Source organism: Mastomys coucha, unplaced genomic scaffold (genome assembly GCF_008632895.1).
Source record: "Mastomys coucha isolate ucsf_1 unplaced genomic scaffold, UCSF_Mcou_1 pScaffold6, whole genome shotgun sequence".
Taxonomy (NCBI): domain Eukaryota; kingdom Metazoa; phylum Chordata; class Mammalia; order Rodentia; family Muridae; genus Mastomys; species Mastomys coucha.
Window position 1 is genome coordinate 95,647,535 of NW_022196912.1, and position 21,662 is coordinate 95,669,196.

At 43.1% G+C, this 21,662-nt stretch overlaps 2 protein-coding genes across 2 annotated transcripts in view; one reads left to right on the forward strand and one right to left on the reverse strand.

The window, feature by feature from the left end:
* The window catches only part of Erh (ERH mRNA splicing and mitosis factor), an 11,920-nt gene extending 3,209 nt beyond the window's left edge, over positions 1 to 8,711 (reverse strand). Inside the window, exons 1-3 of the mRNA XM_031355611.1 lie at positions 8,373 to 8,711; positions 5,282 to 5,369; positions 647 to 767 (exon numbers count right to left, since the gene is read on the reverse strand). Of these exons, the coding sequence (XP_031211471.1) occupies positions 647 to 767; positions 5,282 to 5,369; positions 8,373 to 8,375 (212 nt within the window). The 5' untranslated portion in view covers positions 8,376 to 8,711. The remainder of the gene's footprint in view (positions 1 to 646; positions 768 to 5,281; positions 5,370 to 8,372) is intronic.
* A 19-nt stretch (positions 8,712 to 8,730) lies between these two features.
* Slc39a9 (solute carrier family 39 member 9) overlaps positions 8,731 to 21,662 on the forward strand; it is a 41,135-nt gene continuing 28,203 nt past the window's right edge. Inside the window, exon 1 of the mRNA XM_031355612.1 lies at positions 8,731 to 9,596. Coding sequence (XP_031211472.1) covers positions 9,501 to 9,596 — 96 coding nt within the window. The 5' untranslated portion in view covers positions 8,731 to 9,500. The remainder of the gene's footprint in view (positions 9,597 to 21,662) is intronic.

Here is a 21,662-nt window from a genome sequence, read left to right on the forward strand (position 1 = left end):
AAAAAGGAATGCTCTATATGACCAACACCAATTTTTTTTCTGAGTGGTAAGGCCAGAGGTTGTTTACTACAAGCGCACAGGCTTCCCATTGCCTAACAGGCCTAATCAAATACAAAGAAACAGTTCCTCACTAACACTGTTTTATGAAGAATATCCCAAAAAGTGAATAATTTCCTAGGATCATGCTTGGTTCACATATTCTAATTAAGTAAGTGCCAATCTAGTCTACTTCAAGGTGTAGACTACAGTACAATATTTACATCAGTACTACTTAAAGCTTAATAAGCATGTTAGAATCTAAAATCTCACACCAACGAAACAAAACAACCCCTGTTTACACAGGGTAGGGCTAAATTAGACTTCAAGAACAGAACTTTGGTTTTACTCTGAAGACAAATACTTTATGAAAAAGTAAGAGGATGAGAACCCAAGAAAAGGACTATCAGGGTTAGGGCACACTACGTGGAGCCCATCTATCCATCTATCCCCAGTCTCTGCTAGCAACTGCCAAGCCAAGCCTCTTATGCCTTCAGCTCTATAGCGCCATTTTAACTTTTTATTTATATGTAAGTGAAACACTGGTAACTATATAAATGGACAAAACCCAGAAAAATACAAATTAAAAGATATAATGGCTAATACTTACACAAGACAGCTGAGATCTGCCAGATCGTCAATAAAATCAAACAACTGACTGATATCATATGTGATGGAAGGGCTGTTGGGATTCATTCTCTTCAGATGTTCTTCATACATTTTACAAACACCTATGGGAGAGAGAACAAGAACATACATCATGCTATGTTTATCTTAAGAAAACTGATCTGGAAAAGGACTACAGGCTGCTTACTTTTGTTTTAATTTTTGGGGTTAGCAATTTAAATTTGTGAGAGTATTGATAACTATTTTGTGCTTTATAATGCTTACTTCACACCCCTGGAGTTGAACGAACATTAAAGGTTTGGGTTGGGCATCTGGGTAGACTTCTATCTAGCCCAGGGCCTATATGTTTGATTGGTCATTAGCAGTGACCCTTTCCAGATAGTTTTGTAGGTTTTTTTTCTGTTGTTGTTTGGTTTTTTGTTCCCTGAGACAGGGTCTGTTTACATAGTCCTGGCTGTCATGGAACTCAAGAGATTCTCCTGCTTCTGCCTCCCAAGAGCTGGAATTAAAGGTGTGCATCACCACTGCCCAGCTTATAGTGTGATACTTTTATCAAGGTTCCCTGTAAATCTTTCTAAAGCTGGAGAGCAGAACATGGAAATTTTCTATTTTACCTTCAAATTTGGATGCAATGGAAAAAGCCACAGTAATTGGTGACAAAGTTGGAACTTATCCTAATATGGCACTAAAGAGCATAGATGCTGGACTCTAGAGGGATCCAAAAAGCTAGGTTATTTACCACACAACCGAGGACAAACACCTCCACCCAGAAAACCTTACCCGACAAACAGTAACTGCCTTCCCATAGGGCTCTACAGATAACCTGAGTAACACATTAGCACACGCAAAACCTGTAAACACGCCAATCTAAGAAGACAGCAAGTGTGGTGGCGCAGATGGAACCCAGCATTTGAGAAGCTGAGACAGGAGGATCATGTTCACGCTCATCCTCAGCTCTGAGTTTCAGTCTAACTTACTATAAACTGTCTCCAAAAACCCAAACCAAAACTCCACAATCAATAATGGTAGCATTAGCAGTTATCAACAGAACACATTACCTGTTAATTTCCAATCAGTAAAGCATTCTACAAGTGGGGGAATTTACCTGTTCAGTCCACTGCAGCCACCAACCACTCAAGGAACAAGTGATATCAATGTTAGATACTTGTGGGCAACATGCCCTATATTGTAATATATAAGATCTTAAGGAACCCCTGAAATAACTTTTAAAAGCTGGGGTAGAGTTGCTGCACTTTAATCCTAGCACTCAAGAGGCAGAGGGATGCAGATATCTGTGAGTTGGAGGCCAGTCTGGTCTACAGAGCAAGTTCGAGGATAGCCAGGGCTACAGAGGAAACGAAAGTGAAATGCCATCTTCCTCCACCTTTGAGAGAGTGTGTTTTCACTGGCCTGCATCTCATTCAGGCCAGGCTGGCCATCAAGCCTCTAGGACCCACTACTCTCTACGCTAGTCTCTTGCATCAGGTCACAAGACAGGCTCCTTACCAGCTCTGGCTGGTTTAGAGGGGTTTTGGGCTCTCACGCTTGGTGCTTATGCCTTTACTGAGCTACCCCTCCCCTCCCTTAACTTCTACTAGCACATTACACTGAAATCATCTAACTGTAAGAATTAAAAAGGAAGTCAAGTCCAGGAAGGTACTTTCACTGCGCATTTTTAAAAGGCATTGGCCTGACGCTACTGTCATGTTTAGTGGACACAGACTCTCTGCTACCGTCAGGAGGAAGAGTGAACTTAGCACTTCACTACAGGCTGTAGCCAGAATAAAGAGGCAAGAAGTTAAAAGGCATCTAGATCAGAGAAGAAGTAAACTGTCTATATTTGTAAATGAGGTGGTCTTGTAGCTACGAAGCCACCAAGACATGATTAGAATAAATGAAGGCTGTAACATACATGATCAATACATGAAAATCAGCTCTATTTCTATATACCTCCCCCCAAAGAGAAAAGAAACTTAAACTCTATATAAAGCTATATATAAGAGCTCTTTATAAAGCTCTCACCAATAATTCTAGTAAATAAATTTACCAGCATCAGATTTGAGTGGAAGGAGGAGGGGAAGGAGGGAAGGATATACAGGCAGATTTTCAAGGCAGAGAAAGTGTTTGCTTTTGGCAGTGGTAGGCTTGAACCTAAGACTTCTTGAATGCTAAGCAAACTCTCTACTACTGAGCTATACCCCAGCCTCTCAGTTACCTCCTACAACCTACCCACGAAGGTTTTATCAGAAAGCACCCCAGTATCCAGCTCATGCTGTCCTACAACTTACTTACTATGTAGCTCAGGCTAGCTTCACACTCAGGCTCCTTTGACTTTAGCCTCAGTAGTGCTGGAATTACACATGATGGTAATGACCACAGATCGTCTTTTAACTTTTTAATATGGAAAATAAATTACCTTTTTTCCCTTTTCAATAGGATGTAACCCAGGTTAGCCTTAAAATCCCTATAACTGAGGATAAACTTGAACTTCTGGTCTTCCTGCCTCCATTTCCCAAGTGCTGGAATTACAGGTTTGGATCACTATGCTTATTTATGTGGTGGCTTTCTACATGCTAGGCAAATATTCTATAAAATGAGCTACACTCCAAGCTCATAAACTAAAATTTATAATCTAAAAAATGAAATGAAGTTATAAAGCATAGAAGAACCTTAAATGCACACTGTTATGCCACAGAAACCAGCACAAAAACTTTGTCTGCAGTACTGGGCATGTGTGGGGTCAGCATTCATGGGTTTAACCATGGGTTGGAAACATTTGAAAAATAATCTCCACAGGTACTCAAAATCTATACTTATTTCTCCAACAAAAAGTGTAATATTATTTACATATCATACTGCATTAGGTATTATGGGTTTAAAGACTATTAGTTGCCATGGGCTTGGAGGACAGGGCAGACAAATTTTAGGGCAATGAAACCTTTCTTTTTCTCTTTGCTTCTTTCTTTCTTCTTCTTTTTTTTTTTTGGTTTTTCAATCTTTCTTTCTTTTTTTTTGTTTTTTTTCAAGATAGGGTTTCTCTGTGTAGCCCTGGCTGTCCTCGAACTCATAAATCTGCCTGCCTCTGCCTCCCAAGTACTGGGATTAAAAGCATGCACTATAACTGCTAGGGGAAACCTTCCTTTATGACTCTATATTGACGAGCCAACCAATTTGGCAAAATTCACAGAATTAGACAACATAGAATGAACCCTAATATAAACTATGAAACTGAGTTATCAATGTGTCAGTCCCAGTTCACCACTGTAACAACCTACCACATTAACTCAAGATTTTAATAACAGATAGAGGCAGGGGGATTAACTTTATATTCTGTTCAATTTTTCTACAAATTGAAACCCATATTATCAATTAAAGTACAATAATTCAAAATATTAGAGGCAGACAAGGTGGCACATATCAACAATCCCAGTATTTAGGAGGCCATGGTAGGGTAACCTTGCATTCCTGGATATTAGCCTGGATAGGTATCAAAACTCTGTCATAAATAGACAAACAATAAAGTTAGACTTTACTAAGATTAATCAAGTCTAGGAAAGGCCACTGTCTGCAGTCCAAACATGACAACACAGGCTCAGAGATAGTCTGCCAAAGGCAGCAGTTCTTTTGCTATGTAGCTGACCTTAATAACAAAAGGTTAGCAGAAGAATGGACCTGAAGACATTGCAAGCCTCCCCTCCCCTCAAAAACAAAAAACAAAACAAAAACAAAACAAACAAACAAACAAACAAAAACCCAACTCCTCCCCTTTTTTAAAAGACAGGGTTTCTCTATATAGTACTGGCTGTCTGGGAAATCAGTTTGTAGACCAAGTTGGCTTCAAATTCAAATATCTACCTCCTTTACCTCCCAAGTGCTGGGATAAAGGTATGTGCCACCACCACAATTCCCTTTTTCATCTTTAGGAGTTGAATTTGACGGCAGTGCCAAGCATATTGTACAAGCTACCTTGAAGTCATCTTTGACTATAAGCAGCTTTTCTCTTCACAGATATAATCATCAGTTCGATTTTGAGGCTAATAACCCAGTTAGTTTTGAATAATCAACAGTTTTAGGGACCTGTTTGCAGCCAAACCAACTATATAACTTTTTGATAGAAAGAAGCAAAGAACTAACAATTTGCTAGCAATGTCAGGCAGCACAACCAGTTCATATGATGTTATGACAAAGTACAAAACCAAGTCCGAGTAGCATCGAACAGTAAGTCTGTGCTCTAATGGCTCGGTGGGTGTGAGTCGGGTGTGAGCTTAGCAAATGCACAATAAATCATACTAGCGTGCTTCTGTGACCCTTAATTTTTCCTCAGCTAACTTATTTTATGTTTCAGAAGGCTTTCTCAGAGCTTACCTTAACAACTCAAAGAGCGCTACAGTTTAGCAGTCTATGTCAGAGATGTATATTAAACACCAATATACCATAACAAAATGCAGTAACAGTCCATGCTGAAAACCTATTTTCCCTGCTTAAATGAGTAATTCAAGAAATGTAGAGGGGAAAAAAAAGATTCCAGTTCCCACATGCTACTTATCTCCCAAGAGAATGGTTTGTGTGTGAGGGACTAGAAGAACCCTCCCCTCCATTACCTTCTGTGCTCACTCACCTTCCATGCACTCATTCACAGACTCATAGTCAGCGTAAGTCCTGCCTTCTGGCCTCTTGGTAGGCTGTACCAGCAAAATGGTGTGAGACTGAAAGGGAAAAACAACTTCCATGAATATCCTAACACGTGATTCAGAAGCTCATGTCATGACATAAGGCCCGACATGGCACGGACGTTAAGAGTTGCTAAAACATATCCAACTAGGTTGCTCACCCGCACTACATGTTTCTGTATCAGTGCTGGGCTCACAACTCCCTTAATTACGTCCCTTACTCTCTGGGTCCTTTCTCAAACTCCAAATATACCCACTCCCCTACTTTTTCCTTCCTAATCTTTAGAACCCATTTTCTGTCTCTACTGGCCTCTAGCTCTATTAATTCAATAAAAACTAAGACATGGGGTAATCAAAACAGAGAGAAAAGGAAATACTATAATCTGTATCAACCTACGGTCTTTTCTGGCTTGAGCAGAACACTGGAGCCACATTTTATACAGGAGTTACTCCCACATCAAGGGGTAAGATAAAGCAATAATATAAAATGTATATAGGAAATACCACTAAAATCATCCATTGAACTATCCACTTAGATGACTCGCCTTAAAGGGCTAGCTCATACCTAGATCATTAATCTTTGACTGTACCCAGAGGAGCAGCCTTCACTGAAGCTTTCCTCTCCTGCTCACTGGGGAGTGGAGTCAGTTTCGGAGTTCTTATTATACAGGAATGAACTCTTTGGGTTTCTGTTGAGCCTATAGGATGTTTTGTGGCATCTTTGGTCCCTACTCACTGAATGTCACTAACACCAACTCCCTTCAAAGAAGCAAAAACCAAAAATGTCTTCAAACTAGACAAGGAGGAATCCTGACCAGCATAGACTTTATTTATGGTGGTGCACGCCTTTAATCCCAGCACTTGGGAGGCAGAGGCAGGCGGATTTCTGAGTTCGAGGCCAGCCTGGTCTACAAAGTGAGTTCCAGGAGAGCCAGGGCTACATAGAGAAACCCTGTCTTGAAAAACAAAACAAAACAAAAAAAGATTAAACAATCAATTAAAAGTATGATGCAACTCCACTGTAAGCCCCAATCCTCAACCAAATTATTCATCTTGTTTTCTTCACTTGAAACACTAGTTTCTAGTTAAAAAGTAAATTTTTATGTCAGGATGCCCAAACTATTTTGAGACAATCCAAAACTTTAATTATCAACAAACTGAACTGAGATTCTGGGATCTGGGCTTTCTGGATAAAAAAACTTTAGAAAAAGTTCTTTAAATTTCATATAACAAAGGAGCATTATTATTTCTCCATCCCCAGCAAGATCTGTGTCATTTTAATAAGTTTGAGAAGACTTGAGACAAAACTCTAAGTTCGTAACAAAAGAAACCTGTACTGATGTGAACAGTGTTTTGTTAGTTATCAATAGCCGGAGAAAGCATGATTTGTTGTGTAGGGGCTCATAAAAGCCCAGCTACTCAAAAGGTACTTTCATTAGAATGTCTGTTGTTGAGAAGAAAATTAGTCTCATGAAAACCTATTTGCCTTCTTGTAATGGCTCATCCTAGACAAGCTATTCATTCTTTGCCACGTTTTTTAAAATTGTAAGGCAAATTAAGCAATAATTTGAAATAATATTTGAAAAGTACAGACACATCTGCTCCAAATATCTCCCTTTTGTTTACTTAAGACCAAAGAGGGCCGGAGTACGACATGGCTCCAGTGGTTAAGAGCATAAGCTGCAGGGCTGGAGAGATGGCTCAGCGGTTAAGAGCACTGACTGCTCTTCCAAAGGTCCTGAGTTCAAATCCCAGCAGCCACATGGTGGTTCACAACCACCAGTAATGAGATCTGATGCCCTCTTCTGGTGGGTCTGAAGGCAGCTACAGTGTACTTACATATAATAATAAATAAATCTGCTGGGCGGTGGTGGTGCACACCTTTAATCCCAGCGCTTGGGAGGCAGAGGCAGGCGGATTTCTGAGTTTGAGGCCAGCCTGGTCTACAGCCTGAGTTCCAGGACAGCCGGGGCTATACAGAGAAACCCTGTCTCGAAAAACAAACAAACAAAAGAAAGTAATAATAAATAGCACAAGGGACCGGTTTTCAATTCCCTGCACTTAAACATGGTCGCTTACAATCACCGGCAATTCCGATCCAGGGATCGGACGCCCTCTTCTGTCTGCCGCAGGCACTGCATGCAAATGGCACACAAGACATGCAGGCAAAACACCATACACACACACACAAAAAGGAAATCTTTTAAGATCCCCAAAAGCAAAACAACGACCAGAGTGTTGATAGCTTAGTGTTTAAGAGCACGTGCTACTCTTACAGAGGGCATGAGCTTGGTTTCTAGCACCCACATCCTCCGCTCACAAACGCCTGTTGTAACTCGAGAGCTTGGGGATCTCATTGCTTCTCCTGGCCCTGTACTCACGTGCACAGACACATCAACTTAACAAATAAAACAAAAACCTTCCCGGTCGGATTTTGGGACCAGGATCCTGGAGTCTCTTTTCAGGCTCCACTCCCAAGAGAACGTAAGTAAGAACAAGATTGAAGGCTGAAAGAATTGGCAAAACAGGGCAACCAAGGATACTGAAAAGGGGGAAAAAATTTTTTTTGAAGTTCGGGGGTGGGGGGACGGCTGAGGCAGAACACTGCAAAGCAAATCCGGCCCCCCACGGTCGACATACGGTGAACAGTAAGGTAACGGGTGTGTCAGTTTCAGGAAACGACTGACACACGTTCCCCGGCCATTGTTCCTACAGTCCGCCAGTGCATCTGAAGAACGGCACCCACACCTCCATCTTCCAGGCGGCGATCGGTAGGCAGCGCATCCTCTGCCCACCGCCTACCTTGCCCCCAGCATCCGGCGGGCGCGCAGCCGCAGGGAGGACCAGGGCCGGGGCCTACGGGCAGGCCCCGCGGCTCAGCGCCGGGAAGGGGAAGGGTCCAGCCGCGAGCTGGGGGGAAGGGGGCGGGGAGCAGCTCGCTCGCTCGCGCTAGATGGGCAGGAGCGGGAAAGATGGGAAGATGGACGGAGCAGGGGTGGCCTTCGAAGTGGGGGATCCCGGGAACCGCTGAGGACTCACCATCGCGCCAAACGCTTTGCTGCAGCCGCCACTAAACCTCCGCCGCCGCACACGAGCTCAGCCGCAACGCCGCCAACAGCCAATCCCGCGAGAGCCGCCGCCGGAAATCGTCGGAAGCGCGACGCCAAAAGAGCCTTTCGGACCATAGAGATTCACACATTTCCGGTCTCGAGAGTGGATACTGACTCTGATTCAGCCATCTTGGATAAGGGCACCGAGATGGGTAAGAGACTCTTTCGCAGCTTTAGGAAGAACAGTTTGTTTCGGGATGCTGCCTTCTGTACTCTAATTAACAGGCAGGCAGCTAAAAGGACGAGGAAGACAACAGCGACACCGGTCGTCTTCTTTTAGCCTTTCTAAAAAAATGGCGGCAATAGAAGGACCCCGGCCTATAGGTCGGTTGTAACCCGGAAGTGCCCTGCTAAAGAGGAGGCGGTGAGACAATCCGGAAGTGGGAGTAACGAAGAGGTGCCACTTGGCGGCCATGGCAGCTGTAGTATTGGCGACTCGGGGTCAGGGCCTGGCTGAGGGAAGTACCATGGGTAGCACCGGGTATAGGGCAGAGACAGCATCGTATCGACTTTGCTGTTGAGTCCTCAGGCCCAAGTTAGAGACTTGCAGGACGTCTTGCCCGACTCTAGACTCGGAAGGTAGTTTGCTGGGACTGGTGGGTTGGTCCCTTCCCTGGGGGCGTATCACCTGCGGTGCCACCCCTGGGAACAGGTACGGCGTGTGAAGAAGACCCTGGGTTTACCTCTTTTTTCCTGCCGCTATCAGGGACGTTGTCTAGGGGAGCGGGTCGTTGTGTCACCCTCATTCCTACGACTGAGATCTCTTTTCGCACAATTTCTCCATCTGTTACCGACCGGACTCCCAGTGACTGGCAACCAAAGTACCTAAGATTGCGCGAAGTTTTCTCTGGTGCTAGCTGGTATCAGCAGAAGGAGCTTGCTTCTCAGGAGAGCGGCGTGCTTAGTGAACGAACACCCCGGCTGGTAGCAAGGCTGAAAGAAGTGGGGGAGATTCTCCTGTTTTCTTGGAAGACCACACGTTTGAACAGCCTAAGCGCCTTTTGAAACTGCTGGAATTTTAAAGCTGGGTGGTAGAGGGTGACGACAGGAGGGCAGAATGGATGATTTTCTCTCCATTAGTCTGCTGTCTTTGGCAATGTTGGTGGGATGTTACGTGGCTGGAATCATTCCTTTGGCTGTTAATTTCTCAGAGGTAAGCATTTCTCCTTTGTCTCCCAAGCGCTAGACCTAGTGATATTTGCAGAGGAGCTGTTTCTCAGCTCTCAGGTCTCATTAAGGAAAAGGTGCAACGTTTCACAGTAGAAACAAAGTTCGCATTCAGCCCTATGAATCTTCACCAAGAGTGGTAGATAGATGACACACTGGAGAGCCTGGAGTGTCCAGAATCCTCTGAAAATTATATACCCCACGACCATCAAAAGTTGGGGCTCTGCATTTTTCTAGTGACAAGAACCACAGTTACATTTCTGATGATTCCTGGAGGATTCAAGAAATCACTGAGGTGAAATCAGTGTTAACAATTTCTTGAGAAAAATCATGAATGTTTTTGGAGAAAAGCTTAGGATGTCAGCACTACAATCAGTGTGAGGGGGAAAAAAAAAACTACAGTAGGTTGTTATTATCATTTCCTTTCAAAGAAGCCAAGTGACTGGAATGGATATTCTGAGATTATTTTCAAATCACTTTGTTTAGAGGTAAACTTTCTGCAAGTCGTGGTGGCCCACGCCTTTAATCCCAGCACTGGGAAGGCAGAGGCAGATCTCTTGAGTTTGAGGCCAAACCTGGCCTGCAATGCAGGACGCACTTTGGGTTATTTGTTAGGTTGTCATCCATTTAACAGAGGTTATCCAAGGGGGAGAAAAGATATCCACATCTACTCTTTAGATGGTCAGAGTTCCCTAGTTGCACAGTGCTCAAAGGTTTAAGGAGAAAAACTACTCCACGCAAGAGAAGTCCATAGTTTCATTCTCAAGATCAGTAGTGGAATAAACCCTTGCCTCAGTTCTATTTGAGTAACTTCCTCAGAGGGAAGGATGAGGCATGAGGTAGGCCTCAAAGGGAGTGTGAAGGAAAGGCATTGATGGTGAAGAAAGCAGCCTGTGGTGGGAAGGGTGGTGAGCCTTAGTGGGGAGGAGAAATAGGGCCTTCAGACAGACAGAAGGGAGCCTTCCCCTCTGCTTGGGCGTGTTTTGTTTCTATTTCTTTTTCACCTGTGCCCTTTGGGATCTAATGATACAGTAAGTTGTTTAGTTTTATTTTTATTTATAGATGTTTTGCCTACATGTTATGTCTGTGTACCGCATGCAATTGAGCCACCATGTGAGTGCTAGGAATTGAACCTGGGCCCTCTGAAAGAGTAGTTAGTGCTTTTAACCACTGAGCCATCTCTCCAGGCCCTAACCATAACACTTTTTTAAAAATTATATATATTATGTAACATGACTCACTGAGAGGATTGGGGTATAGCCGAATGGTAATGTTTGCCTAGAATATGCAAAGCCCAAATTTGGTTCCTAGCACTGACACAAACAAAACCCCAGCAACACACTCACTCAGCCATATTACAGACAAGGAAACAGGCTATGTAACTTGAAAAAGTTCATCAAGTATCTTGGAATGAGACCGTCTGAGTCAGAGCGATTTTCAGCCACTGTCCACCGTGGCAAGGGTACATAGTACATGTACTCCGTAGCACATGGACAAATCCAGCTCACATACTTTGTTAGTGTATTTAAATTGCTATTGCTCTTTCCTGGTTTTTGTCTGGGTAGCAGTTGGATAGAGCCAGGCAGCAGGTAACCTGTCAGTCCTTGACCAATGAAACCTCTCTTTTGGGTTACTTTCCTGTCTAGGCTTTCTGAGCCTCCTATTATCCCTCTAACATAGTGCTTTCTTTCATTTGTTCTTTTTTTCTTTTAAAATATTTATTTGCGTTTGTGTCCATGGGTATCTATCTGCAGCTTGTATGTGTCTGGTGCCCTTGGAGGCCAGAAGAGAGCATCTGCTTCCCCAGAACTAGGTGTGCACTACCACTGACCAGCTGTTTGTTTTTCAAGACAGGGTTTCTCTGTGTCTCCCTGGCTGTCCTAAAGTCACTCTATGGGCCAGGCTGGCCTCAAATTCACAGGCCTGGCCTCAAATTCTCTGTTTCTGCCTCCTTAGAGCTGGGATTAAAGATGTGCACCTTTGTGCTTCTCTAAAGGATTTCTCAGAGCAGAAATGAAGTCAGTTGACTGATGGAGCCATCAACTCTTACAGCATCAGTGTTAGAAATGAGTGGTCTGACCACTAAAACAAGCATGACATGATTTCCCTTTACTTTCTCCCCACCCGAGAACCACCTCTCTTCATGAATCTTTTTTCTTTAGGCCTGGAAACTGTACCTTCATGAATTTTTGATTTATGAAACAAAGAAGAAAATCTTTAATTGTCAATCAATTATATATAACTATGGTATTGAAGATGCTAATTTCTCAGCATAGTGAACTAGACTTGTAAGGAGGCCACACAGCTCACTTTGAGGTCCTCTGTGGCATCTTGTGTTTTAGATTCAGTTGCTAAGGAGTGGTTTTCTTTGGCAGTAACAACGCTGTGGGAACAGACTGAAGCTAGTTTACCTAGTTCACACTTTTTCAGCTGTCCTGATTGATGAATGAAGTAGATAAGAAGGCTAGAGTGGGATTTTAGATAGATTGCCTGAGGATTATTTTTGTTTTAAATTTCCACTCAATTCCAGACCAATACATTTGCAAAAATGAAATGAAGTGGGAAAAAAGGCATAGCAAATACAGTCCCATGGGTGTTGCTATTAGAGTCAGTAGACAGAGAATTATTCCTGAAATTGTAGTAATCGTAGTGTTGCAAGTTTTTGAAGACTTTCAGCTTGGGGACTTCTGTGTTGTGAGAGAGCAGTTTGAGCTTTCATCTGTAGACTCTGAGTCTGTAGTAGGCAAATGAAGGTAAGGCTGCTGTAGGGGTGTGGTTAGAGCCTAGTTTGACTAACCACCAATCTCAGAGGGATGGAGACACCAGTTCGCTGGGTGTCATCAGGGCTAGCTAGTAATCCCAGCCCTCACAGACTGAGGCAGAAAGATTACAGTTTGAGGCCCAACCTCTGCTGCATAGTGAGTTTCTATCTAGCCTGAGTTAGAGACAGTACATTTCAAAAAGCAAAACAAGAATACACACCACTTGGTTATTCAATACCATATGGTCAGTACTGAAAGCATACGTACAAGCAATATTATACAGAGTGAGTAGGTTATATTTGGGAATATACATGTTTATACATATATACATGCAATAACAATGAAAAAAAGATGTGAATTTAAAGAGAGCAAGGAGGGGTATATGGAAGGATTTGAAGGGAAGAAAGAAATGTTGTAACTGGCTGGTTTTGTGTGTCAACTTGACACAGGCTGGAGTTATCACAGAGAAGGGAGCTTCAGTTGGGGAAATGCCTCCATGAGATCCAGCTGTGGGGCATTTTCTCAATTAGTGATCAAGGGGGGTAGGGCCCCTTGTGAGTGGTGCCATCCCTGGGCTGGACATTGGTTTTGCTTTTGATTGTGACTGTGCCCTAATATTTTTCCCTCTTAAAGAAAGAAAGTATTTTAGTGGAGCCCACAGTTAAGAGACCTTGAATTTTAAAAGATAATTGGACATTTTAAATTTATTGAACTTTTAATATGTAAAGACTGTGGGACTTTAGATCTTGAGGCTGAATAAGAAAGTAAGGGTTGAGGCTTAATAGTGATGTGTTTGTGTGTCAGGTTGACAAGGGGTCAGTTGTACTGGCTGGTTTTGTGTGTCAACTTGACACAGGCTGGAGTTATCACAGAGAAGGGAGCTTCAATTGGGGAACTGCCTCCATGAGATCCAGCTGTGGGACATTTTCTCAATTAGGTGATCAAGGGGGGTAGGGCCCCTTGTGGGTGGTGCCATCCCTGGGCTGGAAGTCTTGGATTCTATAAGAGAGCAGGCTGAGCAAGCCAGGGGAAGCAAGCCAGTAAGGAACATCTCTCCATGGCCTCTGCATCAGCTCCTGCTTCCTGACCTGCTTGAGTTCCAGTCCTGACTTCCTCTGGTGATCAACAGCAATGTGGATGTAAGCTGAATAAACCCTTTCCTCCCCAACTTGCTTCTTGGTCATGAAGTTTGTGCAGGAATAGAAACCCTGACTAAGACAGTATTATAGTTTCAAAACAACAACAAAACCCCACATCAATGTTGTTGATTGAGCCAGCAGTTCCACACTCAGATTCCATCTGTGCTGGTCTTACAGTCTGCTGTGAGGATGAAATGCCCAGGACATAAGGACATTTGAAAATGTGGAGGAGGATTTTCAGTACTGCTAAAGCCTTGTAAGATCTTCATTTGAGTTGTAATTTTTGGGGGAGTGGGGTGCAGTGAACTTTATTGGTGGTATTCAGGAGAGTAGGGTTCTCTGAGCTCTTTTCTTCTGGGGTTCTGGAATGAACACTGGAATGAGGGGAGATGCTCAGTGTTGGGTGCTGAGCTGGGACAGACTCCCCAACATCACAGGACCTCTCTTCTCATCCTCTTGCTTGTTATGTAGTTCAAATCGAGACAACCTGATCCTTACTGTAGCCCAGGATGTCCTTTAGTGGACTATCTGATGCCTGCTGCAACATCTTTTTGATGTCATCATACTTGGAAACTTTCTCCAGGCAGCATGTCACATCCATGGTAGGAACACAGAAGGCAATATCACTATACTTCCTGTTCAGCTCTGGTATGACCTTGCCCACAGTCTTGGCAAGTGACTGCAAGGATTATGTTCTGGTGGTCCCACAGTCATCATGCCATAGCTTTTCATTGACAAGTCTTCTGGGTAGCAGTGATGTGATCAAGCAGTGATGTGATCACTCCCTTCTCTGTGGTCATGAATCCCTCTACAATGCCAAAATTGTCATGGATGACATTGGCTAGAGAGCTAAGCAATCAGTGGTGCAGGAAGCATTGCTGACAATTTGGAGTGAGTTGTCATACTTCTCATGGTTCACACCCAACACAAACATGGGGGCATCAGCAGAAGGGGCAGAGATGGTGACGCTTTTGGTTCCACCGTTCAAATAGGCTCCAGCCTTCCTCATGGTGATAAAGACAGGAGTAGATGCCACAACATACTCTGCATCAGCATCACCCCATTTGATGTTGGGAATTTTTCTTTCAGAAGATGGAGTTTGTCTTGTTGATGGCAAGTTTCCTGTACTCCACCTTTATTGTGCTGTGGAACTTTCTGTGGGTGGAGTCTTAGGGCATGTAGACCATGTGGTTGAGGTCTGTGAAGTCAGCAATAGCCACCTTGCCAAAGGTCTTCTACTGGTAACCAGGTGCCCAATATGGCCAAATCTGTTCACTCCAACCTTGACTATCATGTCTCAGAGATAAGGCTGGCACTGCACAAGAAGATGCAGCTGTTTCTAGAATGGGAGGGGCCGAGAGCTTGATAGACACTTTTTAAATTTAGTTTTATTAGAATGTGTTAACTAGACATGATAGTGGGCTCCACTATGGGATATTTATGCATGCATATGCTTTTCATCATATCTACCCAGTTGCCCTTACTTGTTCCCCTTCCTCTCCCTCAGACTCCCTTCCTCTCCTACCTAGTCCCTCCTTTACCTACTTTTATGTCTTTATGTCTGTATTTTGATGACCCAGTGAGTTTCCTTTTTTTTTTTTTTTTTCGAGACACGGTTTCTCTGTGTAGTCTTGGCTGTCCTGGAACTCACTCTGTAGACCAGGCTGGCCTCAAACTCAGAAATCCACCTGCCTCTGCCTCCCAAGTGCTGGGATTAAAGGCATGCGCCACCATTGCCCGACCCCAGTGAGTTTCATTATAATTGGTTACAGGATTTGGGTGAGAGGTTATTAGCAGGAGTGTGGATGGATTCCTCACTCTTGTAACTATACCACCGAAATTGCTCCCCTCCCCCACTGGCCATTAACTTATCTTTAGACGAATAGACCAGGAGGGAATGTGGCTTTTAAGCTCCTCCTTCTGCAGCTACCATTATCTGCTTATAGGTTCTAGAGGAGTTAGCTTTGGAGGGGTGGTTCATGAGCTTTTTTCCCTTGTATGACAGGATGTTGACAGGCCCTATGTTTTGCTGGTAATCACAGCTGCATTGAGATCAAGAGATGTGATGCTCTGAAAGCAGCATTCTACCTCAGTCTGCTCCTCCCTCTGCTCTTAAATTCTTGATGTTTCCTGAACTTTGGGGAGGGTGATAGAAAAGTCCCATTTATAGTAGGTCACTGAACAGTTACTGTTCTCAGCACTTTGATGAGTTAAGACTTTCTGTAGTTACCACTGAACACTGGCTAAAAGGAGCTTTTCTGACCAAAGCTAACAGCAGGCAAATTTATTGGTGTAAGCATAATTATTTAGTGAGCAACTTAATGGGTACATTATGTCCATCTAGCAAAACAATAGCAGTAGCTTTTCCACTACTGCTTATGGCATGCCTACCCATGGGCTTTTTTGGCCAGGCTTACAATACCGAATGTATATTTATCTTCCTCTGGAGAAGGTCTTAACTCAATGGTTACTCTCATTACTGGCTTGCCACTATTGCACCAGTGAGTACTTCTTGCCTGGCTGGTTGATGATGTGGCACACAAGGTTAATAATAATCAGTGATGATTCTTCCCCTGCAGTATTATGTAGAAGCTAACAGGAGGAAGCTTCCAGCTCAGTTCCAGCTTGATTTATATGTTCCTACAACCATATGCTGTCATCTAGTTCTGGTGGTCAACCAACAGCTAAAACAAATGCTTCTATTGTTTGGGGTCTTCAGAGGCCTCGTGGACCAACCATTGATAAAAAGGTATCCAACCTGTCTTAGGGTTTCTAATGCTATGATGAAACACAATGACCAAAGCAACTCGGGGAGGAAAAGGTTTATTTGGCTCACACTTCCATATCACTGTTTGTTATTGAAGGGAAGGAAGTCAGCACTGGAACAGAGCAGTAACCTGGAAGCAGGAGCAGATGCAGAGGCCATGGCTGTGTGGTGTGCTGTTTACTGGCTTGCTCAGCCTGGTGGTTTTTTTTTGTTTGTTTGTTTTTAAGGTTCATTTATTCACATATTTTATGTGTATCATGCACACCAGAAGAGGTCATCATATCTTATTACAGTGTGATGGTTCTATATGCCTGGTCCAGGGAGTGGCACTATTAGGAGTGTGGCCCTCTTGTAGTAGGTGTGTCACTGTGGGCATGGGCTTAAGATCCTCACCTTAGCTCCCTGGAAGTGAGTCTTCTCTTAGAGGCCTGCAGATGAAGATGTAGAACTCTCAGTTCCTCCTGCACCATGCCTGCCTGGATGCTGTCTTGTTCTTGATGATAAACCTCTGAACCTGTAGGCTAGTCCCAATTAATGTTCTTATAAGTGTTGCCTTGGTCATGGTGTCTGTTCACAGCAGTAAAATGCTAACTAAGACATACAGATATTTGTGAGCCACCATATGGTTGCTGAGAATTGAATTCAAGACCTCTGGAAGAGCAGCCACATGCTCTAACCGCTGAACCATCTCTCCAGCCAACAACCTGCTTTCTTATTGAACACAGGGTCACCCTGTCCAAAGGTAGCTCCACTGAAATGGACTGGGCCTCCCACGTCAATCACTAATTAAGAAGATGTCCTAAAGGCCTGCCTACAGCTGAGTCTCTGATAACTCCCTTGTGTCATGTTGACATAAAACTATTTAGGGTGCCACCCCTGGTATTAGTATTTAATAACCTATGGTTTCTGAAAGCAACTTTATTTATCCTCATAAGGAACTTCAATTTAAACTTTTTTTTTTTATTAGCTTGGCATTTGGTTTCCTTCTGACTTTTCATATATGCTTAGTTTTGTTGATTTTTTTTTCCTCTACACTTCCTCCCCTCCCATTTCCCTGACCCTCTCTGATGACTTGTGGCAACAAACTTCTGATAATGAGGGAGCTTCCCCTCTCATCTCCTTCACAATCACAGAAAATTTTCAGCATTTGTTTGTACTGCAGAGGCCTTGTACTGATGGCAGGCCTTAGCTTCATGGCTCTTGTTTCCCTTGGAGAGGCCAGGCTTTGCCCTGTAGCTTCCCTACCTTATAGCGGTGTTCTTGGTACGTAACTCTCTTTCTTTCTTTACCTAAATATTAGTGGTAGGCTTTGTTTTATCCTTTCACATTCTAGAGTTTCTGATTATAATAAGTGATTCATTCAAAATAGGTATGTCTGGGTATTTTGACTTATCACCAAATAAAAGGCTATGTGTTTAAAGAACAAGTTTGTTCAGTTTGCATTTTCTTTGGCATTTGGTCCCCTTTGAGGTAGTTTTGACCAAGTGGCATTTCGAGGACTTTTTGCATTGTCTGGCGACTTACTTTTTTATTCCTTTATGAGAATGCAGTAGCTTTTGCCCCTCTTTTGAATTTCATTTCTGAGTTATAAGACTTTAAATTTTACCTCAGTAGATTTATCCTTATCTGGAAAGTAGCCAGTAACATGTCTTTCCTCAGATCAGAATTATAGATGATTATTTTGTAAGGCTCTGTGTCTGATAAGCTAAGTTTAAGTGAGACAAAATTAGGATATAATCAGATCCAATATTTTTATGAAAAATTTATTTTTTCTAAGATGCTATATGTATATGTATAATTAAAATTTACTTGCATAATAAAAAGTCTCTTTTTTTCCTTTCCTCTCCTTTCCTTTCCTTTTCTTCTCTTTTCTTAAGAAAGGGTTCTTACTGTACATGGTTGGCCTGGAACCATACATATATAGAGACCCGTATCTGTTTCCTGAATGATAGAATCAAGGGTGCACACCACTACCTTAGCGTGTGCTTCTTGAGCTCTTCCTATACATCAGGCACTGGTAAACATTGTCTTATTTATCCTCAGGACAAGATCCAGAGATAGTGTCAATGTAACTTTACAAATAACTATTTCGGCAGGAGACTTTGACTCCCAGTGTCAGAGTGTCCACTGAATGACAGACACCACTTCCTGATGAGCACTGTAAAGATAGCGTGAGAATAGGATCTGTTTAGGTCGTTTTTTTCCACCTACTAAATCAACACCAAGAACAGAGAACCTTCCCAGTTTCTCTCCTGCCGTGGTCTTAGTTGGGGCTGTAAGACTTCAAACCCCCAGTAAACATTTGTATGTGTGCAAGAAGACCCAGATGCCTATATCACCTATCAATTGGAATCTGAAGTAGTTACATTTAGAACTAATATCAGTGTCACTTGATATCTTCACTGTGGGATCATATTTCATTTTTATGGTGCTAAAAGTGATATCTTTTTAAAAGGAAGAAGAAAAAACGTATTCAGAATGTTTCTAATTGAAAATTGTGTGTTTGTCTGTCTGTATTCCTCAGTTGCTTCTTCACCTTTTGGGGGCAGAGTCTGTCACAGAACGTAGAGCTTGCCTTTTTCAGCTAGGCCAGCTGGCCAGCAAGGCTCCCTCCCTGTCATTGATCCCCCAAGAGCTGATACTACAGATATTCACCATCACTCCCAAATTTTTTATAAGTGCAGAGGATCTGATCTCAGACCTTCATTTTACCAAACCCTGAGTCATATCCTCAACCCCATAATTGAAGAACTTAGAAATGAGGCTTTTTTTGAATGATGAGATTTAGCATTCACTAGGGCTCTGTTTGAAATTCCAGGTAATAAAGAATAGTGTCAGGCTGGAGAGATGGCTTAGCAGTTAAGAGCACTGACTGCTCTTCTGAAGGTCCTGAGTTCGAATCCCAGCAACCACATAGTGGCTCACAACCACCCATAATGAGATCTGATGCCCTCTTCTGGTGCGTCTGAAGACAGCTACAGTTTATCTATGTATAATAATAAGTAAATCTTTGGGCTAGAGCAAGCAGGGACTGAGCGAGCAGAGGTCCTAAATTTAATTCCCAACAATCAGATGAAGGCTCACAACCATCTGTACAGCTACAGTGTATACTCATATACATTAAATAAAATAAGTCTTTAAAAAAATAAAAATAGTGTCAATGTGAGTGTGGTACTTAGACCCTATGGTGGAATTTCAAGGTGAGGTACTGCATCCCTTTCATCCCAGGTGAGATGGGTGTTCAGAGCCATTCAGGTGTGCATATTAGGAACTCTCTTTAAAAAGAAAAGAATGCCAGGCATGGTAGCCCAAGCCTTTAGTCCCAGCACATGGTGGGCAAAGGCAGGCAGATTTTTGTGAGTTAAAGCCTGGCCTGATCTACAGAGTTAGTTACAGGCTAGCCAGGACTACACAGAAAAAAAAGAAAGAGGAGAAAGGGAGAAGAAAAACAGAAAGCTCCTCACTTACCCTTGAATACTAGGGTTTGACTTCCAGTTTCCTGAGCCAGAAGTAGTTGTGTTATTGGGTTAGAAATCCTGTCTGAGTTATATGGGCTGTGAAGTGACAAGGTCTAGATTACATCCATCAGGGAAGGTTCTCCTTGCTGCCTTGATCCTATGTACTTATTAACTAGCTAATCCTGTGCTCTCCTTCGAGCTGTACGCTCAGCTTCATTTCTTTATGCATTTGACAGGCAAATGGGAGAACACTTGCTAAAAGCAAAAAAACTTAAATAATAAAACAAATTTTGCCAACAGGCAGTTTAGCATGGTGATTAAGAGTATAAACTCTGGGCTTAAACTTCATAGGTTCAAGTCATTGCTCTGCCACTTACTGGCTATGTGAGGCTAGGCAAATTACTTTCTAGGTCTCCGTTTCTCCAACTGTACAGTGGGGATAATAGAAGTACCTACCTCATAGGATTGTTGCCAGGGTTAACTGAGCTGACACATGTAAAGGGATTACAGTAGAACGTGTGGATTACTGAGTACTTGACAACTACTAGTTATACAGTGATGGGCGAAGAGTATTTGTGGCACCTTTCCTGTCTAGAACTTGGCTGTCCGGAAACCTAGTTAATCCAAAGAACCAGCAAATCTGATTTGTTAGACCTCCTGAGAGTAAGCATTTTGTTTGCTCTCTGTTGCTCCTGCTTTTTCTCATAAACTGGTGGGCCAGATACCAGTTGAATGCCTTTTGTTCCAAATTCAATCTTCATCATCATTTCTGCAAAAACAGTACCTGGACCTTTAACTGTTACATCTGCCAGCTGGCAGGATGTTAACTCCTTGTCCACAGAGGAGGCTGGAGAGAAATAAAGAGGGACATGTTACCCTTCTGGTTCTGGCATGCTTGCTGAGCAGGCTCCTGGGCAGTTTCTCTGGCACTGATTTCTTTAGCATGCCTACATCCCCACACAATGTCTATTCCTGGCAGGGCCTGCAATGTGCTTTGAGTCTGAACCCCTCTGGGTAGGCTTCTCTGAATCTAGCTCTTACACTGCAGCCTGCTATTTAGTCTAGGCTCTTGGGGCACTCAGCAGGCATCAGTTCCATTGGCACCCCTCCTGGGTGTTTTATGGGACAGTCCCCAGTGAGACACCCATGAACAGCCTTCCCAACAATCCTAGAGTGTTTGTTTCCAGCATGGTAATTCGGAAACTTCTGCTATTCATTGAACTCCAGCTGTGCCCTCCTCAGCAGGGTTTAGACCTCAGTCTTCTTTTTTATTTTTGAGGTACTCTTTCTTATCTCTGTCCTTAGGTGGCAACCACTCCTTGTATTTGTTACTTGTATATTCTGTTTTGTTTTGTTTTGTGAGACACGGTTTCTCTGTATAGCCCTGGCTGTCCTGGAATTCACTCTGTAGACCAGCCTGGCCTTGAACTCAGAAATCTGCCTGCCTCTGCCTCCCAAGTGCTGGGATTAAAAGCATGTGCGACCACTGTCCGGCACTTGTATATTCTTTAAAGTTCTTTCTAACTAGCCAATTACTTTAGCCCCCTGTTAAAGTTTTTTACATTCAACTTTGCCTGTTCAAATAACTATGGTTTCTCTTTCTTGGTTAGACTCTGACTGATACAGCTAGGTAATTGTTCATAAAATCAAGCATCACCAAGGCTAAGCAGTCACTCTGGTCTGGCATAGGATCCAACAGCTTAACTGGGGCAAAGGGGTGTGCTGCTGTGCTGCTGTAGCCCAGCAATGCTGGGGGCTGAAGCAAGAGGCTTACTTGAGCCTAGAAGGGCCACCAGGAGCAACATAGCAAGATCCATGTCTTAAAAGTCAGTCCAGCTGGGTGTGGTGGCGCACGCCTTTAATCCCAGCTGGGACTTGGGAGGCAGAGGCAGGGGCATTTCTGAGTTTGAGGCCAGCCTGGTCTTC